The sequence below is a fragment of the Aythya fuligula genome, chromosome 3, assembly GCF_009819795.1.
Source record: "Aythya fuligula isolate bAytFul2 chromosome 3, bAytFul2.pri, whole genome shotgun sequence".
Classification (NCBI taxonomy): Eukaryota; Metazoa; Chordata; class Aves; order Anseriformes; family Anatidae; genus Aythya; species Aythya fuligula.
In genome coordinates, this window is record NC_045561.1 from 90831522 (window position 1) to 90859442 (window position 27921).

At 35.7% G+C, this 27921-nt stretch overlaps 1 protein-coding gene across 1 annotated transcript in view; it reads left to right on the plus strand.

Moving 5' to 3' along the window:
* Positions 1–27921, plus strand: part of EYS (eyes shut homolog) — an 836985-nt gene that overhangs the window by 350025 nt on the left and 459039 nt on the right. Inside the window, exons 25-26 of the mRNA XM_032185496.1 lie at positions 24019–24190; positions 24718–24796. Of these exons, the coding sequence (XP_032041387.1) occupies positions 24019–24190; positions 24718–24796 (251 nt within the window). The remainder of the gene's footprint in view (positions 1–24018; positions 24191–24717; positions 24797–27921) is intronic.

Genomic DNA, 27921 nt, shown 5'->3' on the forward strand with positions numbered 1-27921 from the left:
TTAATTTCATAGCAATGGCCTCAACTAAATCAAGGAAGACACGGGATCTTTTGCTTATTGGAGGATAAATCAATATTAACTCAAACAGGACTCTGATCCAGTTCTTGCTAAGTAGGTCAAGGTGTTACTTAAATTAAGTGTTGATTTATAGTTTCTTTACTCACTTGTACATTATGCTGAAACACATTTAAAGGAGATTGTATAATGCAAAGTAAATCATTGTTTTCTGAAATCAGCCAAGAAAAAGTATTACCATAGATACAAAGTAAATTTTACAAACACAATAAAATGCTACCTTGTCATCTAGATTTGCTCATAACCATAGTAACGCTTTGACTTTACTGACCTGTTGGGCTGACCGTGTTGCTATTAGTGTTAATCTTTACATTTTTACAGCACTAATGACAAAATATTTAATGGGTAGAGATGTACTAAAATTTCTCTAAAATGATGCTGACATTTACTTAAATGCTTTATATGTAGCAGAACAATTCATGCTTAATGTTTTGATGTATTCAGTTTAAGCAACCTAAATACACTTGGGGTCATACGACTGTGCTTGAAGAAATTGTTACGGTTTTCTGCCTCAAGTTGCATGATTTCTGCGTATTTTTTGCATAACATTTTTCATACACGTTCCAGTCTGTGATGAATATCACATAAGTTCAAAAGACTAGAGAGGATTCTTTTGGCATCCCCTTAACTGAGAGGAATGTAGTGAGTCTGCAGAGCGAAGTACAGTTTGGGAAATACCAGTACGGTTGTATAACCTTCCATTTGTCACAGACTTTAGTGCATGTATCACTTGTACTGTATTCTTCACATTTTTAATGACGTTTCAGCAAAGTTTAGGAAAATCCATGTAATTCTCTTGCCTAAAACTTTAAAAACATTTTTCCCAGATTATTCTCGTCAGCACTGTGTTCTGATTAATAATACTTCTTGGGTATCAAAAACACTGTGGTTCATTAGCGGTGCAGTGATGTGGTGGTGCCAGTGGTCCTGCAGATGTAAAATTTTAACTACTAGATTTTAAAACAATTGCCTTCAGCTTTACGTATATATTTCTGTAAGAATTTCCAGTTATATTCGTAAAAGACATCTGTACTTGAAGGGCTCATGAGACTCCAATGTAAAAAAGAATATGCAATCTGCAAGTGTTTTCTTTCTATCATTTTTCATTATTTGAGTAAGAAGGTTGACTTGAGTTCATTTCCCTTACACAACTACCCTGGAAGGATAGGTGTTTTTCATTTTGTTTCTATGTCAGCTATCATAGTTGTTTTCTATTACAAGTAGTCATCTGCTACAAATGCAATACTCTTCAGTATATTAATAAGGATAGTTGTTTATTACCTAGTGTTAGTTACTTACTGTCAAGGGCAATGTGATATCCTGGTGACTGTTACTCAAAAATTAGTGATAGATTGCCCATCGCTTGATTGCAGTGAGTGCTTTTTTCACCCTTAAAGTGCAACGTGTCAAAGAGTAATTCATCCAATGCAAAGTGTTGGGGGTATTGATTGCTTTTAGAAACCTGATGCATAATAAGGGTTAAAGAAGAAATTGCAAAGCTGTATGTGCAGCATCTTCAATGTCTTGGTGAAAGCAAACGTAATCTTGAAAAAGTTTAAAGTGTTAGCAGAAGAGAGTTAAAAGTAGTTTGATTTGAAAGCAAGGTCTTTTTAGAGCAAGACATTGCTCTTCAGAATTACGAAGAAAACTTCAGTAAAATTAGATGGTATGAGTCAGTCTGTTGGGAATATTCCACTTCAGTATGCTGTACAGTTGGATGAGTATCATTGAATATTTTAAGGCTCTGGCAGCATACTAACATTGGAAGTTTTCTTTATTTTCTTCAAACATTGCCACCTACCTTGTTTACTAATTATAAAACTGAGTAATACCTGAACAATAGTATGGACAATTGGATTTCTACCTAACACTGATACTTAGTCAAATAGATGAACCCCTCACGTTTTCTATTGTTTTTAAGTAATGCAATCATATCACTTCTAATGAAGATAATACTGTCTAATTTTTTTTTTATTATAAAGTTATTTTTGTCATTTTGTTAGCTTGACCATATAATTCCTTAAGACTTAGAACCCAGGACACATCACATTTCCAAAAAAATAAGAGTACATAGGGATGGTTAATACTGGAAAGAACAGTAAAGAAATAAAGATCCAGAAGGAGTAAATTCAAGCTCAACAATAGTTATATTGTTTAATCTTGCTCAGAAATATAACAAATATCATATAATTTACTACACCTAGTGATGAGATCAGATTACAGATAACGAAATGCAGTATTTGTACATTAAATTTTTCTTCTATGGGAGGATACATGCCTACTAAAATTTTTGTTTTGTACAGTTTCTAACATGAAATGATTACAAAATATTTCTATTATTTACACTGAAACAGATGCTGCAGAAAAATTCTTTCAGTGTCAGTGTGAACAAAGAGCATGTGTCAAGTGTATGTTTCCCTGACAAACATACAAAATTGTAAAGTAGTTCCCTGGTTGTTTTGAGATTTTAGAACTTAGTCATTACAATAATACATCAAATGGGTTAGGCCAAATTATGTTACTTTATTTCATTTTGTTTATAAAAATTTATTTTAAAAATACTGTCTTTCACCAGACATTTTGAATGTTGGTTATTGGTTTTTTTTGGTCATAGTGTAATTTTATGTCTCAAGGAAGGCAGTCTTAAAACACTGATCTCTACTGTGTAGGCTTTAGAATTTCGATAGTTAATGTATCACTTAAAGTTATGTGTTTTCTGTAAATTTACATAATTTTTATTCATTTTACATCGCTCAACATTTTATTTCATTTTAAATAGCTATTTAACAAAAATATTTTTTAAAAATGTACTAATATTTAAAACATTTTTCTCAGCACTGTAAGATTGCTGTCTTGCAGCTCATATAGACTTTTACAAAAAGTTATCACAGCTGAGGTGACAAGTGCACAGATGGATCCTTTGTGTCAGGATTTAAGTGGCAGCAACAATGGTCGTCTTAACCTGTATAGAGATTGCCCCAGAAAATAAGAGATCTAGACATTCAAGAAACTGTTTTTCCCCTGGTGAGAAATCGTAAGTGACTTAATACAGCAGTGCTATATTAGAAGGAGGAGAAAAGTAAAAAAAACAAAAGCATAATATAAAAAAATCAATTTTTTATACCTGCTAGAGATAACTGCATTCCCTCTTCTGCAGTATTCCTTCATACGTTTAGTCATCCTCAATCACACTGTCGAGCAAGGCTACGTCAAAGCAGCAGATGACCTAGTAATATGAAGTTTCTGTCTCCAGTCTAGCCCCCCCCCCCTTTTTTTTTTTTTTTAAATTTGCTTTGTCTGGCCAGTGTTACTCCATGAAAGAATGCTGCTCAGTTCCACTAGGTACTCTTGATAACGCCAGATTTGATTATTTCAGCTTCATCAGCTGCTGCTGTTGTACTTATATGTGCTCTTCCGCAAATGTTTATATAGAATACACGTAATCTCTGTTTCTGAAAATGACCTTTGTAAACAGATATGTGTTGTTTTTTCAGACCAGTGACTTTAGGAAGCAAAATCTACATCCTGTCTCCTTACATTAGTGTGACCACTTGCTTCCAAGCACACAAACTATTAGTTTTTCCCAGTTTTACACATACTGTTGCAATATGTCTGTCCCTTCAATTCATAGTAAAGCTACTTTTAACTTCCGTGACATAATGAAGCATAAATGGCAAGAATCAGTTTTGGGAAAAAGTGCTTAAATTTATGTGTCTTTGCATCAGTAATATTCTGTCTGACTAAGCTCCTAATACCATCAGCAGAGAGATACAGTCAAAGGATTCCAGCAGCCTGTTCAGCTGTCAGATCCTGACAACAAGATTTAGTTGCCTCAACACAGTTGTCTTGAACAATTTTACACTTCCCCCAGCATATTCTGTCTTGTCTTTAGCTGACCCTCCAGAAGGTCATGGGTTTCCCATGGGTTTTAAATAGTAACTACAGGACTTGCACTGTTTTATTGGATCCCAGAGGCCTTCTCGTATGACGTCGTAAACCAATTTAGGTGACTTAATACTTCCCTGAGTGCCTTTAGTGTTGATGGGATCAGTCTCTGAAGTTCTCATGATTATTTTTATTTAATCTCTGCAGACTATATTGCGGACTTAGACACTCAGCTCATATGTAGATATTATGTGTCTTCATATAAAACTAAAGAGAGAACTGAAACTGTTTCATTCTACTTGTTGTATTCTTCTCTCTCCCAGATGCCATTTGAATGCCTTTCCCTTTGGGGGCTTCCGTCATCTGAGGCTGTCTGGATAGTCTTTGTGGACTCAGACTTAATTTACACTCTTGGTTTATGCAGACAGGAATGGGAAGATGCAAATATAATTGAACTACAAATCTAAAAAGATTTAGGACAACTGAAAGTATTTGAAAAACTGATCAGTACAGTTGGTCTGATTCTGATCAAAATATTAGAAGCATCAATGCAAGCAAAAACATTTTGTCAGCCTTGTTTTATGTTTGTTTGTTTATTTTTAAATAAAAATAAAGTTAATTTATCATTTGAAAATTGTGCTTTCTTTTAGAAAATATCAAAACCAAAAATTATTAATTTAAAGGAATCTTGTACTACGGGTTAAAAAAAGACTAGTAAATTTTTTATTAGGTTTTCAGCTGAAAAAAATACTGCTTCAGTCATACTCAAGTCATTACATGTATAAAGACTTAAGTGAAAAAATATTTACTTGCATTGCTCTACAAATAATCTACGGTAAAGATATTTCTCTAGCCACTACACTTGTACATTAAATATTGTGGCATGTTCATACTAAAAGCAGTCGTTTACTTAGTAAGTGAATCATTCAAAAGAACAGGTAGAATTGAGAGTAGAATTAATACATTGACACTTGCTTTTCAACAACTTTAGATTAAAAAAATAATATGGAAAAATTATCAGTACTATTTTCCATTTTGCTGGAAGGTCATAGTTAGTCTCATGTTATAAAATATTCTCATTAGATAAATATATTTATCACAGAATCACAGGACCTTTTAGGTCGGATTGGATCCCTTGAGATCATCTAGTCCTACTCACTTCTCAAGCAAGGTCAACTAGAGCAGATTGTCTGGGACTGTGTCCACTTGGATTCTGAAGATCTCCAAGGATGGAGATTCCATAACCTCTCCGGGCAACCTGTTCCATGCTTGGTCACCCTCACAACAATGATACAGTTCCTTAAGTTCTGTCAGAACCTACAATGTTGCAGTTAGTGCCCCTTGCTTCTTGTCTTGTCTGTGGATGCTACTGAGAAGAGTCTGCTCCTTCTTCATCCCCCTCCCGTCAGGTTTTGTACACATGGGTAAGATCCCTTTGAGATTTCTCTTCTCCAGGCTGAACAGTCCAAGCTCTCTCATGTCTCTTATGAAAGAGACTTCAGTCCCTTAATCATCTTTGTGATACTGCTCTGGTGTTGCTCCAGTAAGTCCACGCCTTTCTTGTTCTGAGGAGCCTAGAACTGTCTTGGTATGGAGTAGAGAGGAAGAATCACCTCCTTCCACCTGCAGGCAAAACTCTGCTTCATGCAGGTCAGGATACTGCTGGCTTTTCCTGTTGCAGGGATGCACTGATGGTTCATGATCAATGTGTCTACTAGGACTATAAGTTCTCTGCGAAGAGACTTTCCAGCTGGTTTTCCTGAAGAGCATACTGGTTCATGTGATGTTCATTCCTAGGTACAGGACTTTGCATTTCTCCTTGTTCATTTCTTTGAGAGTCCTCTCAGTCCTGGCTTGGGTCTGTCAAAATACTTTTGAAGGGCAAAACAGCCAACTGCAGATGTTGAGGGTGCACTCCAATAAACTGTCCTAAGTTAGTAAAGATGTTAAATACTGGAGCTACTATACTATCAAACTCTGGGATACCCCACTAGTGACTGGCATCTGGATCGACTTTGTGCCACTGATCACAAACCAGTGGGCTTTTAATCCATCTCATTGGGCACTTGTCCAACCTTTATTTTTTTAGCTTGTCTATACCGATGCTACAGGAGACAATGTTGGAAGCCTTAATAAAATTGAGATAGACAACCACTTCTCTCCTTTCATTCACTAAGACAGCCTTCTGTGGTGATGACTTTCACATTGGCCAAGCGTGACTCCCCTTTGTAAATTCATGTTTATTGCTGAGCTTGACATCATATGGTATGCAATATCCCTTTGGTCAGTTTGGGTCAACTGTTGCCTCCCAGCCTCTTGACCACCACTGGCTTCTCTAGTGGATATACATTTTGAGGATTGTGTTTTGGGTTTTGGTACCTAAAAGGGAAATCAAAGGAGTATGAAAGGCTATTGCACAGATTTCATGATGGCTTGATAGGTTAATAAACCTTTGTATCTGAAGATATAGTGCAGGCAAGTCGAACTTCTGTTACTCTTTGTGAAATTATATGGAACATAATCATCAATTTAAAATTACAAGCACGATAATGAAATATAATCAATGAGTATAGCTATATCTTAATTATCACAAATCAATTAATGGGTTGCTGCATTCTGAATGTGCATTGGTACATAATTATGATAAAGAAAAACACAAGAAAAATCTACATAAATATATATTCCACATTGATATTGAAAACAAGCCTGTTAACTAAAACATTAATATTACTCTCGCTTCAGCTGTGAAATATGACAAAGTAATAGGAATAAGTAATTAAACATAATGTATGATGATAACTTACCCTTAAGGTCTTTTTCGTGATTCAGGTGTTAATCATTTTTTCTTTATAAATCTTACCATCCAAACAACCTTATGTCAAAGTGCAATCCAGATGATTCAGACATGCCTCAAATGAAATATTTTTCATGTTCATGAAAAATCATTTTATATTGAAGTATAAACTATAAGTGTCAGGGTCACCAAGTCTGATGCAGAATGAATCTAATTAGAATACAACTGTTTTGAGTAGAGAATTTTTTGGGGTGATGCCTAATTGCTTCTTTTGAAAGGATTCTATGACTAGCAAAAGTTTTTACTGCATTCATTGACATATTTGCTAGTTCTTAAGTCTTTATTTTCTTTTATATATATATATATATATATGTATTTAATCTTGAGGTTAAGTAAATACTTTCAGCTATTAGAATAATTCTAAGAATCATTTAGTCACCAGCTGCGAGATATCCACCCAGCTGCTCTCACTTCACTTCTCAACAAGACAGGGAAGAAAATAAGGCGAAAAAGCTCATGGGTCAAGGTAAAGACAGGGAGACTTACCAGTTACCATCAAGGGCAGAATGGATCCAACTTAAGCAAAATTGTTTTTATTGCCAATTAAAATAGATTTTTGGATGGTGAGAAGCAAAGAAATTAAAACAACAGCTTTCTTCTACCCCGTACTTCTTCACTGGCTCAATATCATTTCCTGACTCCTCTACTTTGCCCTCCTCAAGCAGTACAGAGTAATGGTGGGTTGTAGTCCATTCATAACAGTTCCTCTCTGCTGTTACCTACTCCTCACGCTTTTCTCTTGCATGGGTCTTCTGCTGTGACGGCAGTCCTTCCCTGCTCTACTATGGTCTCCTGCATGGACTGTGGAAGAATGTCTGCTCTGGTGCCTGGAGCACCTCCTCTCCCTCCTTCTCTGACCTTGGTGTTCACAGAATTGTTTCTTACACTTTTTCCCCTCAGTACTCACTCTGCCTGTGCAGCCTTTTCCTTTTTCTCACATGCACTTTCGCAGAGGCACTGTCAGCTTGGCTGATGGAGCCAGCTGGGATCAGTTGTGTCTAGCACAGGGTAGCCCCAGCTTCTCCTTACATTTTCCACCCCAGCAGCTCCCACACTACAGACAGCTTGGTACCCACATCCAATACAAAAAGTAAGATTTCAGTGACTAAAATGTGAGATGTATAAAACAGGTATATAAATTCAAAATTCTGATCTAAACAGATGATTATTGGACGTGTGATTTAAAAATTGCCTAAAAATGGCTAAGTACCACTTGTTGCTGTGAAAGTTCACTCATCGTTTCTGCAGAGCACAGTACTTATTCCTTGAATGGCTAGTCTCTTAATCGCAGGCTTACCCTTTATAGTCATATTTTCTGTATGACATCAGTACAAACTGCCACTTGCAAGTGACTAAGGATATATTTAAGTTTTATGTCAAACCAACTCAAAACCTTGTTTTAAAATTTACCTCATCATGTATTTTTTCTATAATACCAAGTCTGAACTCCAACTTTCCTTATCCTGGGCCACAAAACTGCCTGTTCATCTTCTCTGCATGACAATAAATAATTCTGCTCTGCTTTTTATACGGTGGGCTGACCTAACAGAAAAGTCCCACAAACCTAGCAGTGAAAAGGAAGAAAAGTTGGGTTTATCTTTCTGACCTTCCCAGCTACTTCTGCATATTCCTGCTGCCAGCCAGCTGGCAGTGCTTGCATCTGCTGTCCTCAGACCTCTGTCTTTACTCCCTGCTATTGATGTACAGAAGAAGAGCAACTACAGTACCAAGACAATGACTGTGTATTTATAGTCATTCCTCTGAGAGGAGGAATCTCTTGGCTCCCTGAGATGCCAAAGCAAGATGCAGCTTGAGTAGAGAGAAAGGCCAAAAGTGATTGGTGTGCTGAGAAGAAATTTCACATGTACACTGTGAAATTCTTCACTCAGTGTGTAGGTAGTGGGGTCTGTCTTTAATAATTAGAGCATTCACATCAGTACTGGGAATTTCAAGTTCAGTGAACACTCCATCTTGAAGTGACAAATTCACTTTGTCCATTCTCCTCAGAAGTGCTGGAATGTCCGTGTTATATGTTAAACTGCTTTGTAAGGAAAGGTGAGGGTACTTTTTGTTGCACTTGCTGAGCTTCAATGCTATTTGGCAGATTTCCTGGGCCAAGAGGAACATACAAGAGTACTGTGTAATCTTACGTAGCATTTGGCTTGAAGTGCTGTGTCCCCTCCTCCCTCTTAAGCTCTCATTGGATAAACAAATCCCAAGAGCCAAGATCATAAAAGACATAAACATTTTTGCCCTGAAAGGGACCTTAGTGCTAACTAAAGTCTTAAGCCATCCCTTAACTGATCAAACGTGAGACTGGTGGCAGCTTTGTTCAAATTTCTGCTCATCCATGGTTGAGGAAAAGAGTTGTCGAGAATGCATGGCAAGGTTGAATAGGGAACACCCAACCGAGATGCAAAATGGGAATTTGAAGCAGAAATGAGTGCCATGTTTGTCCTTCCCTGGTGATCTCCCTCAGTTTCTATGGCTTTTCAGAACCTTCCCCAATTTCCATAAATTTTCAGACAACAGAAAGCTTTCCAAGGTTATAAGCCAGTTTTCTCAGTGCCCTCAAATGCCGCCCATCAGGTATTGAATTATATGAGTTGATACAGGCTTTGTATGCTTGGCCCAGTGGTCTGTGTTCTTTGGTCCAGAATGGAAACCAGGCACCCATGGTTAAATTAGTGTCCAACTTTTAGCCACACAAAGCCAGTTTGGGGTTGTCACCTTTTGACAATTTTATTCCAAGTCTTATAGTCACAGCTTCAGCAGAAGGGGAAGATAGACTGGTCCATATTTTCAGTTTCAAAGCAGGGAAGTTACTGAACAGCTGAGAATCCCAATTGTAAGGAACAAAGTCTCTGTAGTGCATGCAAACTCTTAAGGAGACTCCTTAAGGTCATCAAGGAGATAAAGTCAATAACTACCTACTTTTTTCTATGGATTATGTTCAAAATATGTGATGCTACAGTCCATTCATAATGAGTGCTTGGCAGCAGCAACTCTTGCTGTGTATACAGATTGAATCTGGTGATTAGAAACTTGGATGACAGTACACTCTCCTTGCTTAGTAAAATATAATTGTTTTGGGTTACAGATCTCTGCCTTTAGGGAGGAAAATCCTTGTCTTTTGGCAATGAATATCTAAATGTGAAGTGTTTGTTCTTCATGCTCATTACTGTACAATTTGTGTATGTATTTTGTATAGTAATTCTAAGGCAATTTCATCAATGTGCTGTATAGTTAGTTACTATTGATCTTCAAACAGAACCATCTTCTTTCTCAATTCATATGAGTAAAGGAGGAATAGAACAATCTCTGCTTCTTATTTTTGACTGCTGAGGAGAAGCAATGCTTTATTTACGAAAACTATCTATGTAGAAGGCACCACATTATACTCATAAGAAGGACACTGTGCTCATGCAGTCAAGTACATTTTAGGACCTACACCCATTTTTCATTGTACCCACTGCCTAAAGCAATCATTGACTTTGAGAAAATCTCAGTTTGATTCTCTCAGATTTTTGTCCACGTTTGCTGCACCTTTGTAGAGGCCACTGACTGCAGCAACAGTATTATTAAAGAGTTCAGAATCACCTCTGCACGAAATACTATTTTTTCGTACATCGCTGCATATTGACCAGAACAAAGTCTTGGATCTGATTCTTACACATAATGTAAGATTATGGTGATGCCTTCTCTCCCATATTGTCTGTCTGTAGCTGGTGTATCAATTATTAATTATTTATACTAAGTAGGAAAAAAAAAGATTTTCAATAAAAAATATTCAGTACAGTATATGCCATGGGTGCATTCTGTCAGTTTATCTTAAAAATTATTGCTACATATCAAGCACATTTAGAAATACTTGGAAATAGTTTTATAATTCTTTAGTGAAAACAGGGGGAGGTGATGGCTTAGATTAATTTAGCTGACAAAAATGAACATACTGTATGTACATCACAGGTCAAGATTTCCCAGCTAGACTGAATGTAAAAAAAAAATTAACTGCATCAGCATGGTGTCAGCCCGTCTAATTTATTCTCTTGAGAGGCATGGCAGTAAAGCCAGATATAATGCCATACTAACATGGCTAAAGTGCTTTTGACCTTCCAGAGCTACTGCTTTGCACATATTTCATAGGGACTATAACACTACTTCATTATACTACCTAGACATGTGCTCCTTCCTCATTTTACAGGCTTCTAAAGTCCTTGGGTACCTTTCCTCCCTTGTGGATTTCATGGAAAGGTTGGTTGCCTCAAAGTTAAGGATTTTGCTGAGGCTGCCAAGTAGAATACTTAAATGTACTTGCTTATATGCTACTAGTTAGTACAGAAATAACTTGTTACATGGCACCTTTTGCAAGTACGTATCTGTGCATGAACCTTATTCCTCAACAAGTGCAAGGTCATTTAAATTAGCTTAACTGTAATGATGAAGCCTTTTGCTGAGGCCTGAGCTGACCTTCCATAATTTAGTTCCATGTCTGAGCCCAAATTTTGCTTGTCTATGTATAAGGGGTTCTTGTTATCAGAAAGCTATGTATAATCTGCGGGATTAGTGATGTCCCCAGCTAAACAAAGTGAAAATCATATCTTAATTTATCTTACAATAATATAATCTATCTGATCAGTGTTTCAGGGTAAAGGAGATGAAGCAGATAATTTTCCTTCCCTGAAAATTGTTGGAGCTGCTTGAGATGCACAATTTAAGGGCTAGTCCTATGCAGTGAGAATATCTGAGAGCTTGTGGTCAAATGATCAGATCTTATCTGTTATGGTAGGCTATTAGGTGAGAATTTAAATTATCTAGGGTTTCTGGAGCCAAAATCAGTGCTTTGCATTATACCCAAAACAAATTTGAAAAATCCTGATGCAGCTGTTGAGATTGAGCTGTACGGTAATACAGCTGTTACTCCTAGCTAGGGAAGTTGCTGTACTTCTCAGCAAGTCTAACTTTGCAGGGGTCTTTGAATGTATTCAAGTATACTACTGCGAATGTGCTAAAGGAGTTTCTATTCTGTAAGAGTTAGCAAGGCCCAGGGGATTGAAATCTCAATTTCCACACAAATTGCTCTGCTACAGATACTATGAAAAAAGGAACTTTTAAGCAGCTTTAATGCTGACACCACAGAGGAATATTATGCATTACAATGTGTCTATTCTTCTGTGATTCTGCAATATGTCTTTGAGCTTTCTATAAGTTGTAAATGTACTTAAAGTCTAAATCTACTATATTAGATTATTATAATATTTCTATAAGATGTTACAAAGGAAATAATATCTTAATAGTGATTTGTGATGGTGTTCTTTTTTTTTTTTCTTTTTGCTTGGAACTCAGAAAATGCCGTGACTGGGAAGAGTTTAGATAAAAACAATACATAATTTAAAAGTTTGTGGATGTTTCAATCAGTCACAGCAATAAATAACTAAAGCAATGACTACTGAGTGTTTCACTTAGCAGAACTCAATGTGCTGTGTGTTAGAACAGTTAATGCGAAGTTGTGCTTCTTCATGTTTCTGAACAGCATGGCAGTGATAGCTTCATGGATCTGTTAGGTTCTTTAAAGCTGTCTTTGCCAGCAAACTGTCTTAATCTCAGTAGGATTCAGATAAGTAGCAGCTCTCTGGGTCTCACTCGTTACATGACTTGGATCTGTTTTACTTCCCTTCAGTCACCCTAAAATGCAGTTCTGAATTGCAAAAATCTCATTTGACATAAGATGTCACAAAGGTGTTCTGCAGTACTTAAATTAACCAAATTTCATTGTCCAAATACACTATTAAAGGCATACCTATTTTTTAAATACTACATTTTCTTGACGGTACTTGAGATTATTTCCTGTTATTGTTTCCAAGGATCTGTACTTCTTGCTTGCCTGCATGGAGTCTCAGTGTGTGATTAGCGCCTATCTCAAAAGGAATAAAAGCACCTTACTGTCTTCATTTACTTTCTTCTGGGATTTTGAGGAGAGTTGAATTTGACCAGGTAGTATTATTAAATCGCATATTAAGTTTGAAAATGATAAGCTTGCAATGAAATTGATGCATTTCCCAAGTAATTTTGCATACAACTGTGCTCAAATTCTCGCTGCATTGTCATCTGTTTCCATGACCCATTACATACTTTTGATCCCGTGCATTTTGCTGTTTACCAAGCTTCCAGGTCAGGTTACTGGAGCAGTTTCATTCTTGAATAAGAACAATTCAGTCTGGAAGAGACCTTGTGAGCTCTTTAGCCCAAACTCTTCCTGAACGCAGTGTTAGCCATGGGGCCAGACCAAGGAGCTCAGGGCTTTGTCTTGTTAGGTCTGGAGAGCCTCCAAGGACAGCATTGTTCTCATTCCTGATGGCACATTTAAACTGTAACGTGAATATTACATTATGTTAGCAGTAGTGACTGTGATTCCTTGTGTCCCAAGAAGAGAAAGACATTGAGTTTTTAGCCTTAATGTGTACTCTTTTATTTTCACCTGAGTCTGAAAACATGTAAGTACTTCAGTTTTTAATAGGAATATTAACAGACTGCATAAAATAAGCCTAGTAGAGATGAAAATCAAAAGCTGTAATAATATTTGTAATATTAGTATATTCTGGAGGCATTCATGTTACAGAGTGATAAGGAAATAAATGTGAATATAATTTCTTTTACACCAAACTATACTCTTATTGTTTCAGAGTGAAAGTCCTTTTTTGATACCTTTACCACATAGATGGCAAAGCTCTCCAATTTTCCATTACTTGGTTTTATTTTGTGCTGTATTTTGTGTTACAGTGTTAAAATTAAGATGGCTTGTAAACAGTGCCTGCAAACATGGGCATTTCTCTGTAAGACTGTATGTGTCTGTTTATATGAGTTATACATACACAACTAGATACAGTATATATTCAATACAGTACACTAATACAGTTCACTATGGATTTTTTTCCCCATATTGAACTGTATTAGTTCTAATGACAGACACTTTGCTTCTTAGAAATTTCAGTCTTACGGTTACATTTTTTTTAGTTACCTTTTAGTTTTAAAAGTTTTTCGTTAATTTTAGTAAAGGGATTGATGGTACGAAAACCCATGTTCTTAAAATCATTTTAAAATGTCATAAATATTGAATTGATATTTGCATCCTGCTCATCTACAGTGTGACCTACTCTAGCAATATTGACAACTGTGACATTTTGCTCATGATGTTTTCTATGTGCCATAATGTTTCCAATTGAGACAAGAATTAAGAGGTTTTACTTGTACTGTCTGCAGATTTATCTTGTTCTTCATCCCTTTCGGTTTGTTATACATGAACTGAATCTTAATTCTCAATTGTGGTATCTCTAGGTCCAGCTATTTTTTAGTCATTTTGTAGTGCAATAAGTATGATTTCTGCCCTTTCTGGAGGAGGTCCCAGCTTTCTGCTAGCCCGGCAGTGCAGGTGTTCAGCCTGGCCATGGCCTGAGCTGGGTTTTGCTGGTTCAAGCCCAGTGGATGCTGAAGCCCTGCTTTGGCTCCAGCTGTGGGCATCCATCTCACCACCACCAGCAGCCACGGCCTGGTAAACAGCAGCCCTTGGTGTACCTGGACACAAATGGATAGGAGCAAGGTGTCGGGCTTTTTTTCCTTTTCGCCTATCACAAGGTCATTACTGTTTAAATCTGTGCCACTTCACAAGACGTACTTACTTCTACTGAAAAGTAGAAGGTGTTCAGATCACTAAGATCAGATGCTTGCCCTGATGGTCTCTCTGTCTAGGCAGTACAAAAAGCCAAGAAGGAATTGCCTGAGGTAGATTGCTTCTCCTGATGCTCCGGTCTGGAGTTCAGATAGCTAAATAACGAGGCAGTGTATGCTGCCAGTTTGTATTTAATCTATGTGTTTTGTGCATTCACGTTAAATGTATATATATAGTCTTCAAACGCCATGCATGATTATCGCAGATCTGAAGTTGATACTTAACAGAACAAATAATGTCTTAAATGTTTCAGACCAAGCAAATTAATCTGTATTAATATTAATTATGGTGTTTCCTGTTGTCTAATATTATCTTGTAAAGTTCTTTTCACTTTTCCACCCTGAATGGGTATCAAATTTGTCTAAAATAAAAATAGTTTGCAACCATGCAAATTTTCTGCAGTCAGCAGCAATTTAACTTCACTCAATGTAAGGAAGGTGAAATAATTCCCTGAAATAAATCTATTAACAAATCCCTGAAATAAATCTATTACTAACACAACAAAATACAACAGAAATAGAAAATCTAAATCTCTGGTATTAGTCACTAAGCTATACTAAATCTTCCTTAAGATGACATCAACAAAATCAGGCTCAGCAGCCTTATCAGTGCTAGTTTTTCTTGCTGCATACATAGAAAATGTTTGTTACAGTTTATTTACTCAAAATGGGGTGGATGAGGCAATACAAAAATGATGTTGAAAACACATTGTGCCGTTCACAAAATTAATGTCCCTGTGACACAATGAGCATTAGTTCTTCACTGTCAGCTACTAATTTTAAGATGAAACATGTTTTAGATTTGTTAGATAGTGGTTTTAGAATATGATGATTGGTGTATATGGTATCAAAAGTTAATTTGTTGGATTGGAGATGGAAGACTTTCTGCTGGAAAATGTCTTCCAAGGAGACTAAAGCATTTATTTTGCAATGTGGTTTTGTACTTATGTGTGTATTTAGTAAATGTATTTATTACAGCAACTATTTAAAAAGCAGTGGGAATAAAATTATAGCTGGTGGAAATTATAGGTGCTTTAACGTCAGATCATACTGTTTCAAAATCTATCTGCAGCATCTTCCTATAATTGGTAAAATATCTGAATTTTCCACCCAGTACTCATCCCAGCTTGTTCTTGCTTTAATTATGCAACGCTATAGAATATAAATTTCCCTATACCAGTTTGTCTTCACATTGCTTTTGATCTCAGATAACTCAGCTGATACATCTTTTTTCTCTCTATTACTTTCTTGTTTTTTTTTGTTATTTTTTTTCTCTTCGGCAAAAAGCTAAGAATGAACACTGATAATTCTTGATCATGGTCAAGAAGGAGAAGATATTTGAATATGTTTCCTATCTCTGTCCGGAATAAGATCTTGAAAGCTGGAATAACTACCAATGTTAAGTCGTATACATATATAGGGACATATTCTAATGTCCTTTCACAACTTCTGTTGATGATTTATAATTGTTTACAGTTTGTTGTGGTTTAACTCCGGTAGGAAGCTAAGCACCACACAGCCACTCATTTGCTTCTTCATCCCCAGCTGGATGAGAGGAAGAGAATCAGAAGGGAAAAACTTGCAAAACTTGTAAGTTGAGATAAAGACAGGTGGATAAGAAAGGAAAAAAAAAAAAAAAAAAAAAAAAAAGGGTATTGGGTTGGAATCCACAACTGAAGGAAAAAAAAAAAAGGAAAAAAAAAAAAAGCAAAACACGGTTGTTCTTGACTGTAGAATCATAGAATTTCCTGAGTTGAAAGGGGCCCGCATGGATCATCATGTCTCCACACAGGACCACCCAAAAATCAAACTGAGCACATTGTCCAAATGCTTTTTGAATTCCATAAGGCTCAGTGCTGTGACCCACTCACTGGGGAGCCTGTTCCATGGCACAGCCACCCTCTCGGTGAAGAGCTGTTTCTTTACATCTTTTTCAACATCATATGTAAATTAGTATAGTGTGCTAGTTTACCATCCCATTCAGTTTTCAGGTGTGCCCTCAGCAGCCAATTGTTTCTTCGCATGCATTTGTTTTTCTTTTCCTAGTAGTACGTTTTTGGCTTTATTTATGTACAAGATTTTGTTTTTCTTCCTCTTCTCTGCACTAAAACACAGCCACTTACTATAAATCAATAACCTAAATTTTTGATCTCCTGAAACAGCACTCAAATCTCGTTACCATCTCATAAAAAAAAGAAACGAACAGGTCTATAAGTTAGCATCTTCCTCAGTTTGTAGCCCTAAAAATCAAATATTTTTATTTTTAGTATATAAATTTTGGGGTGTATTTGTATATGCTTTTATATGTCTTCTTACATGTCTAATACGAAGAAAACAAACCAGGATATATGCTATTGTTTCAAAAATGAAAATATTTTTACTCTCAGAAATGTAACACACAGCCACAACATCTGAGTACAAAAGGTTATAAAAATGCCAAGGTTAGTTACCAGGACAGAGAATCTGGAGATGATCACAGGATTTTTTTTCTAAAAATGTTCTTTACTGTCTAAGAAATTGAACCTTTGCAAATTTATGTTCATATTGTATAAAGGAACTAAAAAAGCATCTTAAAGTAATGAAGCCAAAAAGCCGAATGGTTTTAAGTGAAATAGAAACTTGCATAGACTACAAAACTTGGATTTTCAGGGCGTGAACACATCAGTCATAAGTTATAGTCAAAATGCAAAAATACACAGAAAAAACATTAAGGCTGTTAGTACTAGGATGTAGGCTTAGGAAATGCTTCTGCTTGACAGAGATTGCGTGTAAGTCAGTGGTGTTTATTGTATGGTCCATTGACATGTTCACAATGTCAGCTTGCAGCCCTATTCTGTTGAAAGGCAGATGGTCTTGAAAAGCTCAAGTTCTGCAGCTAGGAGAGTTTTCAAAAAAGTACTTTGAAGATCACAGTTATTTCTGTCTTCCTCCTTTACTATCCTGAAATGCTTATGGGATCTAGTCTAGTGTCTGATTTTTCAGTTGAGTACACTACAGTTCGTAAAAAATCAATTGGATATTGGGGGAATGTGTTTCTGGGATAAGGAATGCAAAAATTATTTATTTATTTATTTTTAATCAGAGGGCTGAGACTAAATACCCAGTGATCAGAAGATGGAAAGATTCTAATTTGGTTGAGAAGTTGGTGGGAAAATCCTTGAAGACAGAAAAGGGTATTTTCTTACTTGGGTTTACAGCTGAAAACCTGAAAGTGTAGATGGAAGATGTGATAATCTCTTCATTAGGATGTAGATAAGGAATGCTGCAAACAAGGTGCAAGAAACATGAAAGGGAGAGGCATCTCCAGTTAGCAAAGTGTGTTGAAGATACAAAAGGCATCGGAAGAAGGTTGTTGAGTTTTCTTTATTAAGATATCAGACAGTCTTTGATCCTTGATGAATGTGAAGGAGCAGGAGGAGAAGGGCTGTCTCCCTTTTGTAGTGTTACTGTTACTGCTCCATGCTCTTGTGTTGTGACATCTATGCCATTTCCTTGCCATCTGCAGCACACTGACACCTTGGGGAGTCCCTAGGTTACCATTAGTATCAAAAATCACCCAAATGTGGCACGTATGGGGTAATTTTCCCTTTTCTTGGGTGAGTGGTGTCATTGTAGTACAATCTGTAAAGCAGAGCTCCAAGAGCTTCATCCCAGTGTGCCTGAACACACCTGGCACAATCATAGCTAAGAAACAGAACTTGCAGGCAATGTTTTAAGTCAAATATTAGCTCTGTGGTATTGTAGCCTGTCTCTCACACCAACTTTGCAGAATATTTGGATGTTTATACTACAGCAAAAGATTTTTACTAAAGTTTTCATACTTCCAACAAGAATTGAAAAGAAGGCAGGTTTCAAATTAAATGACAGTCAACATTGAAAGAGGACGACAGACTGTGTAAGTTATGAATGATTACTAACCTTTCTGTGTCTATAAAGTGACATTTCACAAATTTAGTACATATTGCTCTTGGAAATAGCTGCATGATAATGTCTATTCAGAATGGAAGGGATTCCTCTAGTGAAGCTAAGGGATTAATGCCAGGGACATATTTGGCCTAATTTGTTCAGGCAATGTTAGCATATAGGTGCTGAACTCAAAGAAGAAATTTTAGCATGTGAATATAAATTATGTTTTATAAAAACTATCAAATATATTTTCCATGAGTGCACTTTAGCAAGAACATTTGAACTAGCTCCTACTATTTATGAATTCTCTTTGTTAGAACTAATTCTTCAAAATAACTTTCTTTAATTTTTATTTAATTATCTTTCCTATGTGAGAAATACTCATTTTCACCTTTAATCCTGTTGTACCAGTAATCACTGTAATGATTATAGTCTGTATTCACAACAAATCTCACAAATTCCTTTCCGGGTGGAAAACGCAAAATGGACTTGTACTCCATGTGTAAAACATCAGCACTTGGAAGAATATAAAGTCCATTTTGCCTATTAATAATGCTAAAGCTTTCCTAGTAAGGACAGAATATGGAGATAGCAGTAGAAGGCATTTTTGTTCCTTCTATCGGATTTACTCTTTCTTGGCATACTCTAATCTTAATTACATCTCATGATACCTGTTTTTTTAAAAAAACATAAGCACAAAGTTAGAGTTCTGTAGCTTCCCTTTTATTTTTTTCCCACAGTGAAAAAATTCATTGGAGAGTAATAGGCATTTTTTATCGTTTTTGTCTGATAACCAGATTTTCATTAGTGGCACTTAATCACTGATTTTTACCTGTTTATTTTATTATTTTATTTTATTTTATTTTATTTTATTTTATTTTATTTTATTTTATTTTATTTTATTTTTTATGTGAGTTTGTCTGGATAAAGCACTTTAAAAAAAAATAAAAATTATGTACAGTCCAACTCAACCCTTCAAAATATTTCTCCTTTTTCTATTAATAGACATTTCAAATGCAATTATTTCTCTGTAGAGTAGAAAGAGTCATTAAGAAAATGCAGTGATTATGTTGTTGGATTCCAAGGAATCTAAAACAACAACAACAAAGTTGAAAGTAGTGAGCTTGAACAACCCATGCCTCACATATTCCGAGCCTGAACATTGGTTCATGTATACTTCAGGAATTTTGGTGCCTGTACTTGAGATACCCCTACAGACCACTTGCAGCCTAGCATTGTCTTAAGGAGAGGTCAGCCTGAAAGGTGCTGTACAGTGTATCACAGTATTGGGGCAGACACGAAGGAAGATGACTGTGAAGTTTGTGCTGTACTCAAAGGTCTGGGAGAACTGTGACTGAAAAACAAAGCTTCGTTTAATTAAATATTGTGTAAGGGCTCATCCTGATATTCCAAAAACCCCTATACACAACAAACACACACAAAAAAATAAAATGTACAAAATGTAGAGCAAGCTGCACTGCATGCATAATGATGTTTACAGCTGAGAATAGGAGCAGGCTTAATTTCCTTGAATTTTAGTTCTCTAAAAACTAAACAGCTAGTCCAACTCTCCCATTTGGTTTCATTGTGCACTCATTGCCACCTCTAGGTAATTCAAGATAAGTGCTGTCTGAGACAGATGATACAGGTCACCCGTTGACAATGGTTTTCTCTTTATGCATTATAAAAGGAATATAGACACCTTAAACTATCTTCTTAATTTTTAATTAGTTAACATTAGTGGGGATGTATTAGACTGACTTCCCTAACAATGTAGTATCTGAATTCTACTCTTTCCTTCTCTGTCCCGTAGAAGTTTAGGAGTGGGTTGATAAATTATGTCAGCTGTAGTTTCAACAAAATTGTGTGTATAGGAAAAAAATAATTATAAAAGTTTTTCATTGTGCATAAACACCTTGTCTAGAATAATAAAAATAGTTATTTTCTTCAATTTATGTAGTTACTCTTGAGTTGTTTCTTTTCGTTAATTCATTATGAATATTTTACTTGATTGTCTGAGAGTAGGTCTGCAAGCTTTTGCAAAAGACAAAAGACCATATAACAGAGAAACATTTCTTGGTGTTAATAATAAGTATGGCTAGTTCTAATTTGGCAGTTTGATCACAATTTTTCATTGTCTCATATTCAACCAAACAACTGCTGGTGCAGTATAATGGAATTAACCTAATGAATGCTTCTAAGAGTTGCAGATTTGATTGCCATTCTGTGGCCTTGTACTGGCATGATCTCTTTCATTATTATTTCTAATAAATATATTAAATTACATCTAGGATGAACTTTCAAATATGATATAGGAAAGGAAAATCTCTTCATATAATATACATGTTGAATATTTCTTCACAGTTTGGTAATTCTGAGTATGCAAATAGTTTAAAATAAAAGGAACACTGCAATGATTCCTGTTTTCAAAACTATCTAAGGTTATAACTGCAAGTTATAGGAATGAAAGGAAGATGAAAAGTATGTTTTTTTCCCAGTACATCTTGTCTTTTGAAACATAATTTTTCTAATCATTTATTAACACATTAAATTATGCACTGGGTCTTTTTTTCTCACAATCAAGTAATGGATTTTCACTACATTTCCATTGCGTTCATTGAGCTGTTCAAGCAAAAATTAATTCAATGGCATTGTGGTAGTAGATCAATGTAGCATAAATAAAGGTAGATCAGGAGCAGAATAACGTAACAGAATCTATTCAATTTCAAGATGTTAATCATCTAAAGGAGCTATAACTTTTTTTCTTTTTGAATAGATTATGCAGTAATGGAAGCACATCTGAATATGGAAGTATTATGAAGGATGAACCTTTAACCCTTGATCTGTCTTTCAGAATCAGTCTATCAATATGTGTCAACTTCAAATGAAAGGTTTCAACCATCTATCTCAACCAGCTTTCTAACAGGTTGATAACAGGCAAATCAAATGTACCTAGGTGATTTGGAAATCTGCTACTGGTATATTTCTGAACTAATATTGAAGTATCTTATTAGCAAAATATTATTTTTTTAAACTATTTGATGTCAGGTTTATTTTCCTTCAGTGAATATGTTACCCCTAAGGAGAGGATAGAAGATAGCAACAGTAAATGTCAGCAGTATGAATGAATGACCTTAGATTATTTATGAAGCAAACTATTTTGAGTAATAAATTAATATTTGAATAATAAACAGCTATTGAACAGAACTATTCTAGGATGCTGTTTTTTTTTTGGTTGTTGTTGTTTTTTTTAAGATCAGAAATGTCTGCCTTAAAATTCATAAGAACACCAAATCTAATGTCTGCGATGATTAATGCTTTCACAAATCTCATTATCAAAACCAAATTAGTAAATTTGAACTGAGAACTTTAACCCGTGAAATACAGATTTGGACCTACTGAGTAACATGATTATTATTAAAATGAGTTTCCAAAGATAACTGCTATTGTTTTTGTAAGAGCATGTAGTGCAAAAAATAGTAGTGGTCTGTACACTTAAATACTACCCACTTCATTATAAGTCCTCCCTCTGATTTTGTATATTAAAAATCCAATAAGATTTCATAGGAGAACAGACTTTTTTTTTTCTTCTTTTTTCTTTTTCCTTAGGAAGCTAATACCATTTCTTATCAGCAGCTTTGAAAAGATTGGGAATATGAACATGATAAAGTGACAATGCTGCTGGTTATGAGAGCAAAAATTGGAATTGCTTATTTACCAAAAATACTTAAATTCAGTAAATTCAGCAAATGAAGTAAAGTCATGGTATATTATTGTGTAGTACTACCATCCTTCCTGCCAGTGCTTTCCAAGCATTGCTTGTTAAAAAGCAGATTAAGAATTGTCTTTCCTAATGCCAACTTACAGGGAAAAATGTCTGGTATTTTAAATCTTCTGTAGTAGAATTAGTCTTCTCTGTTCTTGAATTTAGATTTTGGCAGCGTATTCACAAAACACCATTTTTCTGAGAGTTTTAAGTTCTTATATGTATTAAGTTCAAGTAAGATACTACTGGTCAGAGAATCTGACACTGGAAATGAGCAAGAGTATCCAGAGCTGCTTTTTGCTGAATGCTTGCATGTGGTGGAGGATGAACATGTCAGAGAATTGCCCTCTAATTTGTACCAGCACAGAGCATAGCATATTGCAAGTACCACTGCACCAAGATCTGCTCAAACACAGAAATGTACCGCAGCCTCTCTCAGAGTGATCATTTACCTGAGGATACCTGCCAAGTCCAGTTTTTTCGGTACTTTCTACTACTGCACGATAGCAGTGCTCTAAGGCTCCTGGGGCTGTGGCTGCAGACTTTTAAATAGAACCTGGGATGTTATTTCATTCCTTTCGTTTTAAGAAGCTGAGTATATATTGTGAAAAAAACTGTTAACTCAAATGTGTACAATACTTGTAAATAGCTAACATTCATATTAACATGAATATTACTCTAAAATCTTTACTAAGCAAAAACATTTCCCATGATCTTAAAGACACTATTTGTAGCTGTGTGAACAGATGTACTGTGAACTCCTGTTTTTGATCTTCTGCTAAATACTCACGCATAGACCACAAAAAGGTTAGTGCATCTCTGCTTCTTCCTTGCTATAGATTATTTTCTTTAAAAAAAAAAAAAAAAAAAAAAAAAACTGCCAGCAGTTGGGGTGCACAGTAATGAGAAAAGGCTATAGGAGCTTTTCATTCACTATTCGCTATGAAGTAGCAGTTGCTCTTTTGAGTAGAGACAGAGGTACTTAAGTAAATACAGGTGTTTTGTGAAATGGAGAGCCAGAGGAATCGATTTAACTTCTGGCTTCAGGACTCATATGCTCTGGCAGATGACTTTTTGCCTTAAGCATTCTTCTTCTCTCCCACACAGTACACCTGACCCACACACCCTAAAAATCAGGATAGTGATCTTGCTAACACAAGGTTACATATCCCTAGAGATGTGTTGATTGTCAATTAGTACTTCGTAAAGTACTTTGAGAGGTTCAGATGGAAGTTGGGTGGCACTAATTTGCAGGAAAACAAGCAGAAAAACATACCGCCATGTCTTCCATAATGGATATCATCATAAAGGTTTCACATAATTTTATGTCTAAGATCGTTTACCAAAAGCCCTTGAATTCTAATTACAGTTTGAGAAAATAAATACTATAGTTAGATCGCTACCAAGACATATATCATTTTAATTCTGCATTTCTCTTATGGGAAACCTGTGCTATTCATCTTTCTAATAACTGTGTACAAAAAAAATCCTCTTGAACTTTGTTTCTCCACTTAATTATTCTGCTTGCAAGTTGACCCTCACAGCCTTCTTGCCTTGCCACAATTACAGACATTATTGAAGTAACGTGTTACATTATAACCACTCTTTCTAGCATTTGCACCTATAATTAATTCCAGTGTGATACTCTTTCTTGATGAATATAATGAATGTGAATAAAACAATGTATGAAACAATGTATGTGAATAAAAACAGTTTATCTGGAATATACAGTATGAATAGATAAACTATTAGTTGCTTTGAGTTTAGAATTCAGAGCTTAGTCGTAACTGTTCTGTTTTTTACGCAGGTGATAGATGTGAAGCAAATATAGATGAATGTATTTCTGTTCCTTGCCTAAACAATGGAAGTTGCATCGATGACATCAGTTCCTATACGTGTCACTGTAGGAGAGGTTTCATTGGAACAAACTGCGAGATAAATGTTAATGAATGCTTGCCAGATCCTTGTCTTCATGGAAGGTGGCTATTTTTATTTAATTATTATTATCTCCAAGATAATGTACTTAAATAGCAATATTTAAGATTTAATGACATAAGAAGGGTGATAAATACTTTTTAAATTATTTTCTTCCATAAAATAAGAGTACAATCACACTTAAAGATGACAGATGTTGCCTGTTAAAGCTAATGTAATACACTGTAAAATTGTCTTAGTCCCTCTGTCACTTGTGTTCATTATCATAAACTGGTTTTCAGTAAATGTGGATTAATTAGATTTTAATATACTTAAAAGCAAATCTTTATCTATTACATCCAACAGGTTGAAATCGGAAGGGGTCTTCTAATACGAGAATCAGTATTCTTGTAAAACCCCTTAGCACCAATAATAGGCACATTTGAAACTGTAACTAGGAAAACTAATGAAAAATTCCATGGATTTCAGAAGTTTGCATCAGACCACTAATTCAAAATGTATAGAATGGTACTGTAAATGCTGAACCTATAATTAGACAGCTTCATCTGAATAATACTGTTTTGTATTTCAGATGTATAGATCTCATTGATGGATATCAATGCTCTTGTGAAGCAGGATGGACCAGCACAAGATGTGAGATAAATATTAATGTAAGTCATCAAATCTTACTTTAATTATAGGGGAAAGGGTAATGTGCCACTCGAAACTCACTTTTAGAATATAACTTCTGAATGTGTCAGTATATTGAAAATGCATGACAAATTCAGTTGTTTCAAATCCATTCTGAAAAGCTCATTATTGTTACTCAAATGAAACTGCATTTAAAAGAAAATTGAGAAAATGTCTAAAGAACTTTAAACTGTGAGTAATAAATCTGAAAAGCCACAGCAAACTAAGCCAGCATTCTCTGAAAATAATTTATACTTTCAGTTTGGTATGGTAATATAAAACTATCTTACATTGCTAAGCCCATGTGCTGTAGCTTAACTGTATAGTTAAATATTAAAGCCCAAGATGCAATTTTCTATACGGAAAGTTGGCATGACTTATGTTTAGGATTTCAAGTTCCATATAATTATAGAATTCCGTGCATATAAAATACATTATCTGGCATATAAAATACATTATTTGTTTCCTCGTGTTAAGGGAAAGAATGTATTTGAGTTATCATGAGGAAGGTAAGTGTATATTCATGTCTGTGCCATGAAGATTCCAGTGGTCAGCAAACAAGTTTGTAGAAGATCTTTGCATCTGGTGTAACAATAAACAGCCCTTAGACAGTTGGCTGCAGTTTGGAGGAAGTATTACATTAATTCGGACTTTTTCAGGTTTTGTGCCAGAGTTTAATCAGATTACGGTATCTGGACATTTTGAATGTATTTCTTCTCACAAGAAAGTCTGTCTTGAGGACTGCCTCCCTTTTGGGCTATCTGACTTGTAAAATTGTGCTTCTGAATTGCTAAAAATATATCCGAAAATGTTATCTAAACCTTTTTTTTTTAGCTTATTTATCCGTGTAGGGACCATTCATGTTAAATACAGCTAAAAAGTATCAGACAACTAAAATGCCCTATATTACATGAAGGAAGTGTGGTCTATAACTTTGCTGTTGAAAATGCATGGTGGTGTCACACCAGGAGTAAGTGTAGCTGGAATCCTATCTTCCAACTTCCATTATAGAAAGAAAAAATAAGTAATTCAGTTCAGCAGAGTGTGCATTGTGATAATGATATTGCAGATCTATATGATTATCAGTTCTTGCCAATGCTAATACAGCATACTCTTGGGTAATATTTTCTCTGGCAACATCCATAATTTAAGCTTTCCTCCATTTTGAGAGAATAAGACACTAAATGACCTGTAGACAATTGCATAAAATCATATTCAAAAGATATCCACATTTCATACTGATATGTTTGAAAATGTATAGATTAGAAATTCAGAGGAAGAAACAATATACATATACATTTGACAGATAAGTCTGTCAGAGTGATGGCTTCATTCTATTTGCATGCACTGTGCTTCCCAGATTAGACTGTGCTGCAGGTGTCATATTTTTAAAGGCTCTAATACTGCATTCATCCTGCTCAGACATATATCATGCCTATCCAAGTCTTACAGAGATCAACAAGGCTTTCTGACTGTGTAGGGGTGTACACATCTAGATAATGATGCTAGAATGGTGCTCTAAAATAGTTTTTCTCTGGATTAACATCAGCCAGATTCTTTGTTTGAAAAAGAACAATCAGGAATAAATATGTAAATTCTATTTTCTTCTCTTGATGTATATCTTTGTATTAAGGTATATGCAACTCTATTGAGTGTAGGTAGCAAGGTTTTACTGTTGGTTTTGGGGGGGCTGCAGATGTGGTCTCTGTGGCAGAAGCCAGGGGTTGCCCTGTGAATGACGCAGATGGTTCTAGCCAGCTCCAGTGGATCCACCGCAGGGCACATATGAGCCCATCAGCCAAGCTGGTGACACATCTGTAGAAATACAATTTAAAAGTGTTAAAGTAGCAGTGCAGCAGAGAGAGCGATGAAAAAAAAAAATGAGAAATGTTCCTGAGAACACCAAGATTAGAGAAAGAGGAGGAGGTGCTCGAGGTTCTCCAGGTGCCAGAGCAGAGCAGCCTATGGAGAGGGTCACGGTGGAACAGTTATTTCCCTAAAGCCCATGGAGGGGACCACTCTGAAGCAGATACCCACACTGCAGTCCTGTGGAGGACCCCACATCACAGAAGGTGGACAAGCCCTGAGGGAAACATACCCCGCCTCGTTTCCTGCATGCTACTCAGGGTGGGAGGAGGAGGAGGTAGAAGAGTGGGAAATGAAGGTGTAAAGTTAAGCCTGGTAAGAAGGGGTTGGAGGGAAGGTGTTTTTAGTTGTTGTTATTTTTTTTCCTCACCATCTTACTCTAATTGGCAGAAAGTTAAATATTTTCTCCAAGCTGAGTCAGTTTTGCTCATGATAGTAATTGATCAGTGATCTCCTTGTCTTTATCTTCAACCCATGATATTTTTCATGTTATTTTCTCTACCTGTCCCATTTAGGAGTGGGAATGAGAGAGCGGATGAGTGGGCATCAGGCAGCCAGGGGCGATTAGCAAGTAAGCTGATTAAAATAGCCCATATGTTTGTGTTTTTATATATATTTCCTTTGAGATAATAGGGTATTTTTCCTCTTGGATTTTTTTTTATCCTTTACATATGTTTGAAATATAGTTCACAAGGAAATGCACTTCAAGGCTTTCTCAGATTATCTAACACCTCATGAAAAAATAAACACTTTATAACTTACAACCTCTAACCTTTGCATATGAAATGCGTAGTATGGGTGTAGGAACTTCCATTTCTATTATAGTTGTCATTATTTTTTGTTGCACAGAATTCATGCAAGAAAGAGAAAAATCTACCAACAGAGGTAAACAGATGGCTAATACTAGACTATTATTGATACACATCCTTTCTAATTTATTTTGGCTGCTTTGTGGTAGTGACAGTCATTGGCAATTATGTTTCTTCCATGCTTAGCTAATGCATGGTCATAATGCTGTCTCATGCTGTCAGAAAGGGTAAGAAAAAGTGTTTTGTGTCCTTACACAGTAGGATATGCAGCATGTAGGTGCTCTTGCTTGTATCTGGTAAAAGGTTGTGATCAGACTATGGGAAAATAAATAGATTATTCAGTTAGAACAGATGGGTGGGAGTGAGGACTACATCCTACAATTGCTTTCTTTTGTCTGACTTTGCTAATCTTTTTTTCTCTGTTTTCATAA